Here is a 10,355-nt window from a genome sequence, read left to right as displayed (position 1 = left end):
ATCCAATCTGCAACTCTCCGTCTCTTGAGTGGTGCATTTAATCCATTAACATTCAGGGTGATTATTGATAAGTTTGAATTTGTTGCTGTCATTTTGTTCTGTATTTTTTCCTGGTGTCCCTGGTTTCTTTGTTCCATATTATTTTCTGTGCTGAGCTCGTTTTGTTTATGAATTGTGTTATCAACTAGCAGTCTTTTTAAACCATGTTCACTGAACACACAAAAGTAGAACTGGTCGGGCTAGAAGAGCTGATATCCAGTGGTGAAGACAAATGTCTGCAATTGAGGAAAGGGCTGTAGGGCCCATGCCACTTTTTCTGTGACCTCCCATACCATTGCCTTCTGTCACTCTGAGATGGAGATGCTCCGAGTTGTAGTCTCTGAGCCACCACCTCCTCCCTGCTCCATTGTGGTACCCCAGGCCCTCTTGTCACCTGTCCTAGTGCTATCAGCTGCCCATGGGCCCCAATCCCATGCTAGCTTTAAGTGCAAGTCTCAATACAAATGAGCAAGCAGCATAGGCAAGCTGAATGACAAAACCTCTTCCCCTCAGCCCGTGCTCCCTCCTCCCCCTCTTGTTTTCAGCAACCCTCTTTACAGGCGCCAGCTGCCTCATTAAAGAGCAGCCTTTATGCTCTGTTCACCTGTGCCCACCCTTCACAGTAGCCGTTCAGCCCAATGGCTGCAAGTGAGGTTCCTGCCGTCTGGGTCTGGTGTAGGTGCAGAGTCTGAGAGCTGGGAACATGGAGGGAGCTGCAGCAGGCCTGTGGCACAGGTATGACTTTCCTTCTGTCTTTTTCTGAGCAGTCATAGGAGGGCTGGCCCAGGAAAGTGTACATGTCCAGGCTTCTTCCTAAGGGCCTCGCTTTGGAGATCTAGCAGAGAATTCTCTGCTAAGCACAGATCGATCCTTGTTCCAGAGGAGAAGCCCCAGACAGGTGGACAGCCAGACAGGCCACCTTGTCAGATGGGGAGCAGGTGTGTACACGGGTGCTGGAGGAAGTAGAGAGGAGGGGAGCAGAAAGACGAGAATTCTATGGGATTATAGTAAAAGCCTGAGTAGGGGCCACCCTCTCAGTCCCATCGTGCTTATGGGTCTCTCCTTACCAAGTCACGTATCAGGCAGGTTTTACCTAAATTTCATCTTATTTTTCTCTACTCCTGGCAACAAGGACTGCCCCTACCCCCAGAACCTTCCTCACACTACTATAACCCATAGTCACTTAACTTAGGTAGTTCCTGAGAATCTGACTTCTCACCTCTGTGTGGCAAGTGGTCAGTGTTTAACTCAGAAACCCCTTGAGCCCTCTGAGATGGAAAAGTAAGTCAAGCTCAGAGGATAACAAGAAATCGTCTCCCCTTGTCCCTCAAAGAGAGAGCCTGTGGGGTGCACAGCTCCTGTTCCATCACCTGCTGGCATTTGTCTATTCTCAGAGTCCTGCATCTTCCAACATGTTTACTATGTCAGCTCCAGCCTCTTCCAAAGTGTTCCCCATCCCAATGGAAAGTTGCTCTCTTAGTTGCAGGTTGACTTAATCCTCTAAACTTCTGCTACACTTGGGTTGTCTCACAACTGATAAGTATTCTGGAAAAGGATGCCAGATGGCATGGTGTGTGTACACATGTGTGTGCATGTGAATGACATGTTTCTGTGTTTATATCTGTGTAGTGTGTCTGTTCATTCATGAAGTGCAAGTGTGTGAGTGTGTGTGTATGCACTGTTGTGTATAGTGCAGGTTTGTGTGCATGTGTGGGTGTGTTTGTGTGGTGTGTGCATAGTATGTGTCTGTATGAATGTGTGTATGTGCGTGTGCACGTGTGCGGTTAGCTGTGGGGTGGGGCCCGGCAAGTCCAGGGCAGCACTCCACTCAGAGTCAGGCACCAGGGCCTTTCTGGGGCTGCTTCATCTCAGGCCAAGTCCTTTAACAGCAGAAGCCAAAAGGCCAAACTCTGGTGAAAAGCCCTGATGTGCTACTGCCTCTCCTCTGACTGCCATGGGGACATTAAACCTTCAACAATCTGGGACTCTGACGGCTGGTTCTTGGTTCTCTGCCTGGAAAAACAGTAGGCGAATAGTAAAACCTTAAATTCTAACATGTGTAAGTTATACATCTTATTTTCATTTTCAGCCCATGCTTCTCTCTGTAAGACATCAGGAAAAAATTACCGTCTGACTTCTAATATCTCAGTGGAGCATTTATCTCCCAGCTATGATAAGTGATCTTCAATATTTTTTTCCTTTCAGATTAAGAAACAAATTCATTTAATTTTCTTTATTGAATATGCTCGGTCTCCCTGCCCCTGTGATGTCTCAGGAAGCCCGAGGTATTCTCCTTTCTGCCTGGTAGTGACTGCTCTTCTGTCTACCATGCTCCCTGCTGTGGCACTGCCTCCATGGCATGGCAGCATGGGAGGGCACCAGCTGGCACATCCTGCTCTGCAAGGCCTCATGGTGGTGCATTCCACCCACAGCAGTGACAAGGGCAATAGCCGGGCCTTTGCAAAGTCCAGAGAGGCTCTCTGGAAGGCTTTAGTATGAACCTTATCTGAACTTCTTGGGCTTGAATGCCTGGTTGAGAGCTCTTAAAAGAACTGGCTTCTTCCCAGAGTGCTACGACTGATGTCTTCTGCTTGCTGTAACTACAGCTGCAGCCTCACCTTGTCTGTCCAACAGTTTTCCACTTGGGTCCTGGTGCCACCTGAGTGGGAGCTGGGCATGAAGGATACAGCTTTGCCCTGGGTATGCCGGGAGGGCATGTGACTCTAGACCAGAGGAATGTGGGTGCCTTGTCCATTTCTGAACATTGGGGGCCACAGGTGGGATGTCACTGGTGCTGAGGTGAAGCTACTGAGCAGCCTTGCTGCACTGATGGTGCAGGGTATCAAGTGGTGATGGGGTTTGGGAGTTCATGGATGGTACAAATGGTCACAATGGTCAGCTGCTAACCAAAAGATCAGAGGTTCAAATTCATTCAGAGGTGCCTGAGAAGAAAGGCCTGGAGATCTCATTTCACAAAACCAACTATTGAAAACTCTTTGGAGCACAGTTCTGCTCTGACATATGTGGGGTTGCTGTGAGTCAGAGCTGACTCAATGGCAACTGTGTCTAGGTTTGTGATTAGGCTTGTGTGGTTAGAGACTAGGTTGGGTGATTTGCTCTGTCCCTTGTGCACTTCCATGTCATTTCCCTTGTGATCTTGGTCATCAGAGTTGCAAAGTGCTACAAGGGCCACAACTTCTCTCTCAGGGTGAAGTTCCTGGATTCCATTCCTCCTACATGTACCAATCAGCATTTTTTGCACCTGCGTTTTGAAAGAGAAGTCTAAATCCCTGAAGGCCTGAGTCCTGCTCCACCATTTGTGTGTATGTCTATGTGACCATGGGCCACTCAGATAACCTCAGTTTCCTTAGCCATAAGAAGGACATAGCAACCATTGCCATACTGATCTTAGAAGGTTACTAAGAAGTTTAAATAGAACAGTGTATAAAAAAATCAATTTACTGCCATCGAGACGATTCAGAACAGTGTACGAAAAGGTGTTAAAATTCTATGTGTATATTAGAAGTATTCATTCAGAAAACATTTCTACTATATAAGGCCATATGAAATGTAGTGGAGGTTAAAAAATGAAAGCAAGGACACAATCTCAGGAAACTTACAATCTATCACAGGGAAGCGCACCTGACAAACTATCATGGCAGGACAAATCCTTTGATGAAGGCAGGAGCAAACGGTGAGTTGAGTGGAGAGAAGGTGCATCTGGGGACAAAAAACAATACAAATGCCATGGAGCCTAGGAGACCTGGTAATGAGGCTGCCATCAGGTGGGAGGACTTCAGTACCATCTTGAAAAGTTCAGATGTAATTATAAGGGCAGGAAGGAGATAGTAAAAGTGTTTAAGTACATAATTATTGGACTGGGTTGGGATTTAAAAAAAAAAAAAAACTGGTGGCATAATGGAGGATAGAAACAAGGCATCATTATTATCACCATCCTCATTCCACCAGAGGAAGCTGGCAAGTGGCTTGACAGTGCCCTGAGTGTGCTTGGCCTGCAGTGCTAAGTCTGCTGGTGAACTGCTCCCATGCCAGGTAGATAGCAGTCTCCTCGATGACTTTCCATTGGGCTTTGTCTCCTCTCACTTCCAGGGAGTCTCCGGTGGACTGCAGTGTTAGCAAATGCAGCAAGCTTGTTGGTGGAGGCGAGTCCAATCCCATGAACTACAATACCTACATGGACGAGAAGAATGGCCCCCCTCCTCCCAACATGACCACCAATGAGCGGAGAGTCATCGTCCCCGCAGGTACTGCCTGGCTGGCCTTCACCTCCTCCCTCTTTGGGGTTAGTAGTGGAAGGGTAGGCCTGCCCAGAGGGCATTTAAACCGTGCCCCCTATTCTCTATAGAAACACAAAATTAGGAAGGTTGTACTTCCTCCCTTACTCCCTAACTGCCCTCTAAGATGCATCCCAATGTCACCAAAACCCTGGTGTGCTGATTCTTGAAGTTCCACCCTCAAGCAGATCCCTTCACAGATGCCACACCACTGGCCTTGTACCAAAGGAACTAAATCTTCAAAGAGAGCAGAAGCAAGGCTGCCTGAACCCAAGAGTCCCATGAATCCCCAGACATAATTGTCCTTGCCTGTAAGGAGGAGGTAGCTACAGAAGGCTGTCCTGCCCATCAGGCGTAGACTTCCTGGCATCTGCAGGGTGCCACCTTTCCAAAATTACAGCCAGCTCTTTCAGTTTTAAAATAGGAATAACTATATTTAACAAATGGAGCACCTTAACTTGTGTGCAATGAGTTATGTCAGTATGTAAAAATAGCCCATTTTTCCTAGCTATTGGGGCTGTTTGTTACCAAAAAAAAAAAAATCATTGTTCAGTCCTGTAGTCCATTGGCTAGACACTCTGCCTTGGCTAAGCTCAGCTGCCTGGTCAAAAAGGGATTTTAAAAGCTGAAACATGTATAATTTGTGCCAGGTAGAAGGAGCCAGAACTTCCAAATCTTAAGGGAAGTGAATCACAGGGCAAGGATTAAAGTGAATCTTACCAAAATAACTTTACCAAAAAGACAAAAACCCCTTCCATTTGGAAAAGTACAAATGCAGCTATGTCTGAAAGGAGAGAATTAGACAGCTCTTTGAGGTAGTCCAAAGGAATCTGTCTGAAGGTCTAGAAGGCATGATTGTGTAATGGGCCTCTCCTTCCTAGCCGCTTAGTGTTTGTCAATGGGAGTCTGAGTCTAACCACCCCCTAGGACTACAGGCACAGCCACGTGTTCTAGGCCAAATTAAACATGGCAGGGAAGAGGAAGGTGTGGGGAGAAGTGACACAGGAGATGGGGGAGCTGATATTAATTTTCTGTGCCCTATAAGACTTAAAGGGAGTCCTGGTGGCACAGTGATTAAGTGCTTGGGTGCCACAAAAGGTCGGTGGTTTGAACCCACCAGCTGCACCATGGGAAAAAGCTGTGGCAGTCTGCTTCCTTAAAGATTACAGCCCTTGAAACCCTATGGGGCACTTCTACTCTGTAGTGTTTCTATGAGTTGAAATAGACTCAACAGTAACAGATTTGCTTTGGATAGGACTTACAAACTGCTTATAAAGCATTTTTAAGTTATTTCTTCCACAGGCAGGTAACTTACCAAAGGAAGAAGAGAAATAGTTACCATTAATTGAATATTTCCTAGGTCCCAAGCACCATGTAAATGGCTTTATATACTTTATAGTACTTGTATCATTTAGTGTTTGATCTCCCAACTCCCTCAAGGGAGTAGTTAGTCATGTTTATCCCAGGAGTCCCTACGTGGTGAAAACGGTTAACACACTTGGCTGCTAACCAAATGGTTGCTGATTTGGGTTCATCCAGGCATCTTGGAAGAGAGGTCTGGCCATCAGCTTCCAAAACTCAGCACTGAAAACCCTCTGGAGCACAGTTCTACTCTGACACACATGGGGTCACTATGAGTTGGGGTTGACTCAACAGCAACTGGTACTGATAAGGTCCAAGAGAAAGCAGCATCTTCTCCCTTCTCATGTAAAGAAGGCTGACAATGAAATCGTATTAAAACTGACATGGTTGGAGGAAGCATCCTTATGCTCCCCAAAGCAAAGTCAAGCCTCATCAGGCCTTTACTCATTTGATATTAAAGTCTCTTGCTTCAGCCAAATAGCTACCAGCATGGGACTGACACCTTCAGGGATGGAAGAGTTAGGTGATCCGAGATTGTCTCAGAACCCACTGTTAGGTAGTTCACTTTGGGGAGGGGTCAGGGGAAAGTAGTAGAAGTAGCCAGGAAGCTTGGTCTATACTCCAATTTCAGACTGGTGTTGGAATCCTTTCAAAAGGAACAGAAAAATGTCCATCTTCAGTGGAGCAAGTTAGCCACAGTGCAATCATGAAAATAACATAAATTCATATCAAACCATTTTTAAAGCACTTCCACATCATGAATTCACTGGCTATGAATTTACTTAATTATTATACCTCTGGCTAAATCTCTAAACTTTATCCTCAGACATTTTGGCTTCCTCCAGGTCAGCCTCCTGGACATGAGGGAAAGGCTCATTTGTGTAAGGCCACAAATCAGGGCCATAAAACATTTGTGAAGCAACTGATTGAATTTATGGTGGGATTTTAAGACAAGTATAAATGAGCACCCTAGTTAATCTCCAGCTCCACGTTCAGATGGAAAGAAATGAGGTCTAAATCATCCAGGAAATACATTTGGAAGAGTTTAGCATGATCCAGAGTGGAAGATTTATAATTCATTGTGCTGTAGAGAGAGAGAGAAATAATATTGTGATAGAACCCCAAGCAAGGGAGGAAATAACAAAATAAATAAAATATATAGTGTAAAATTGAATGTGAGACCTTGAATAGTACAAGTGAGGAATTAGGAGACATGAAGGAGATCAAATGAGAGAATATGCTGCATAAACCAACTCCCCCCAGGACATTCCTTAAGCATTCTGAACTGGCTGCAAAATTATTTCCATTTACCAATGTTCCCTGCCTATTCCTAAGTGCTTCTGGAGAGGAAAAGAGAATGAATAAAACAAACCGAGAAATTTATTTGAGAAAAAGAAGGATGCATACTTGAACAATGAAGCTTTATAAGGAGCTCTAGTTTTTGGCATAACAGCAGAATAACTCACAGGTGAGAAGGCAGGATAGCGTGAAGGCAAGATGTGGGGTGCCTGGGGGGATACCTATCTCTCCAACCAAGTGAAGTCCTGTGAAGACTTTGGTTGGGATAACAGCTCAGGCACTTACCAGCTGTGGGGCTTTGGGCAAGCAACTTAACCTTTGAAGACTCTAATTTCCATCTCAAAATTGGGGCAACGAAACTCACTTTGCAGGATTTTCTTGGTAAGTAAAAATAGGACTCAAACACAGTTGGTACATAGTAAGCACCAAAATTTGGCCTCTTACTAGTACAGGGTACTAGGTTGTTGGTATGATGTTCCAGCATACTAGCAGCCTGAGACCCCAAATTCTCCTCTCCTAGACCATCATCTTTTGACAGATTCTCTATGTCCAGTGCATATAGCAGTACTCACGCATGGGCCAGTGCTGGTCACTTTGCAAAAGCACAGTCAGCTCTGCCACCCAGAGTCTTATAAAACACAAGGTAAAATGCAGCATCCAGGCCAACAGGGCAAGTCAGTATAAGCTCTGCATCAAAGGGCTAGGGAACTTACCTCTGGCAGCCAAGCCACAGTTGTGAGAGACACAACAAAACCTTACTTATTTCCATATGTTCACTCCCTAATCACCAGAACCTAATTCCCATGCTTGCCAAGGTCACAGACATGGTGGCTTGGTTGAGAGGTAGCACAGGTATTCCTGCCAAACAAACATGCCAAATAACGCAGGTCTGGTGGAAACTGGGTCAAAAAGCTGACAACATACATTAAAGTGTCAAGTCTTACCTCCAAATTGAGTCCAATTTGACTCTCCAAATTCATGCTATTCTGCTCCTCCTATGACTCCTTGAACTACCAGCACAACATTGTTGCTTAATGATGGACTTTCTTACTCTGTGTTCTGAATGTTTCAAGTAATAGGTGTTTTCTGAGGGTAAGGGCCATATATTTTCTTTCTATGATAAGTGTGTTTGAAGTACTTATTGGATTCACTAATAAATAATTGGTTGCCAAGTGAAGGGATGCCTTCCAGGCTGTGGTAAATGGTAAGATAGAAGGGCTCTACTGACTGGAAGACTCCAAGAGGCCCCCCTTCCCCTACCACAGACACACACCTAGCTGAGGAATCATGAGGAAGCTAAAATGAAATGACCTTAGTTCTCAAGTTAGTTATGCTCACTCAAGGGCACAAAAGTTTTCTATATCTGACACTATTTCTCATATTTGGGGATTTAAATATCCTAAAAGCTTCAAAAAGGTGGCATTAGTTGCCCTTGCTAACCAGGCCCCTGTCCTCTGCAGACCCCACGCTGTGGACACAGGAACATGTACGGCAGTGGCTGGAATGGGCGATAAAGGAATATGGCTTGATGGAGATCGACACCTCCTTTTTCCAGAACATGGACGGCAAGGAACTGTGCAAGATGAACAAAGAGGACTTCCTCCGCGCCACTTCCCTTTACAACACCGAAGTGCTGTTGTCACATCTCAGTTACCTCAGGGAAAGTAAGTTTGCTGTATGCTTTGGGACAGCTTCAGTGCCCAGAGTAGGAACCCAGGTTCAGAGGCCAAGCTCCAACAGTGCTTTGGCAGGTCTGGTTCATCAAGACAAAGACTGGTTTCCCATGGAGCTAACCCAGGGAGAGGAAATCAATTCCCTGCTATCAGTTTATGTTGGACGGTTGCTGAGGGAGAGGCAGGCTTGGGCCCTATAAAATTGAGTCCTATAGACCCTGCCAGGGGCAGGCCCAAGCCTGCAGTATCAAGTGTCCTCTGCAGAGAGGGGAGGAAAGGAAAATAAAGAATGGAGAGAAAGTAGAAAGCTATGAGTCTCACTCTTCCCATGAGAAGGGCAGTCTCTTCCCCTTTCCAGAAAGCACTTTGCCCTATAATTATACATAGGTGGATACCCTAATTGGTATTTTCCTTAGCAATTATTTAAAGTTCCTACAGAAATACAGAAAACTCTAGATTCAGGGATTTAGGATTTAAGGTTTTGAAAACTTCCATATTAACTTCCTCTTACCCTGTTTCACTCTGACACTCTCTGTTGTTGTTGCTGCTAGTTGCTATCCAGTTGATTCCAACTTTTGGTGTCCCCAAGCATGCAGAGTCAAACTGCTCCATAGGGTTTTCAAGGCTGTAACTTTTTGGAAGCAGATCACCAGGCCTGTCTTCCAAAGTGCCTCTGGGTGGGTTCAAACTACCAACCTCTCAGCTAGTAGTCAAGGGTTTATCTGATTATAGTACTCCCTAACCCCACCTTTACATGACTGCTCCTGCCATTACTACCTATACACTTCCTTGTTAAACAAGGATCATAGCAGAAGCAACAGAAGTATTAGAATCTACTGGAAGCTAAGGGAGCTTTGGAGAGAGAGGGCTTATGAAAGAAAGCAGTTGTCCAAAGGATTTATCCAATATAAGGGTTCCCTAGCACCAAGATTCTATCAATTTTGTCCTTTGATATAAAATGTACACTAAGAATAGAAACAGAATTCTTATAGGCTCATTGATAACCTCAGCTTAACCTTCATCAGAAATCCAGGCCAGGTAGAATATCAGTGCTATTCTCAATATTTGAAGGGTTTCCCTGTTGCATGAAAAGATGGTTATAGGATCAGGGAATTGAAGCTACAGGAAAGCAGATTTAGGCTTACTTTATGCAGGATCTTTCTACCAGTCAGTTCTGTCTGAGGATAGGTTGGGCAGCCTCAGGGTACAGTGAGTGTGTGCTGTTAATGCCTAAGGCTGCTGGGAATCTTGCTGGAGGTACTGGGTGGGAAGATGTTCAGATGGTTTCACCAAACCAGTTGTCATTGAGTCAATTCTGACTCATGGCAACCCTGTGTATGTTAGAGTAGAAGTGATTCATAGGGTTTCCAGTGGCTGATTTTTCAGAAGTAGATCTCCAGGATTTTCTTCCAAGGTGCCTCTGGGTAGACTTAAACTTCCAATGCTTTAGTTATCATCCAGGCGTGTTAGCCATTTTCACTACCTGGAGTAGCTAGATGATAAGGCCCTTTCAAAAGCTGAGATCCTCTGATGGTGCCTGTGATGCCACCCACTTTCCTTATCTTGTTGACTCTGTGTTAATTAGTTCCTTATTTGCTTTTTATTTCTCAGTGGGCCTTTAATTCACCAGCTTTGTAATACTCCTTGTTCTGCAACAGTGTACCACATTACGTGTGTGTGTGTGTGG

General features: G+C 45.0%; 1 protein-coding gene across 1 annotated transcript in view; it reads left to right on the top strand.

Annotated features, from left to right (window-relative positions):
- FLI1 (Fli-1 proto-oncogene, ETS transcription factor) overlaps window positions 1-10,355 on the top strand; it is a 133,058-nt gene that overhangs the window by 11,912 nt on the left and 110,791 nt on the right. Inside the window, exons 2-3 of the mRNA XM_007947224.2 lie at window positions 4,150-4,304; window positions 8,456-8,659. Of these exons, the coding sequence (XP_007945415.2) occupies window positions 4,150-4,304; window positions 8,456-8,659 (359 nt within the window). The remainder of the gene's footprint in view (window positions 1-4,149; window positions 4,305-8,455; window positions 8,660-10,355) is intronic.

Source organism: Orycteropus afer, unplaced genomic scaffold (genome assembly GCF_000298275.1).
Source record: "Orycteropus afer afer isolate SDZICR_OR568_19922 unplaced genomic scaffold, OryAfe1.0 scaffold00178, whole genome shotgun sequence".
NCBI classification, from domain to species: Eukaryota; Metazoa; Chordata; class Mammalia; order Tubulidentata; family Orycteropodidae; genus Orycteropus; species Orycteropus afer.
Note: the sequence above shows the minus strand (reverse complement) of the source record. Positions and strands in the feature narration are given on the sequence as shown.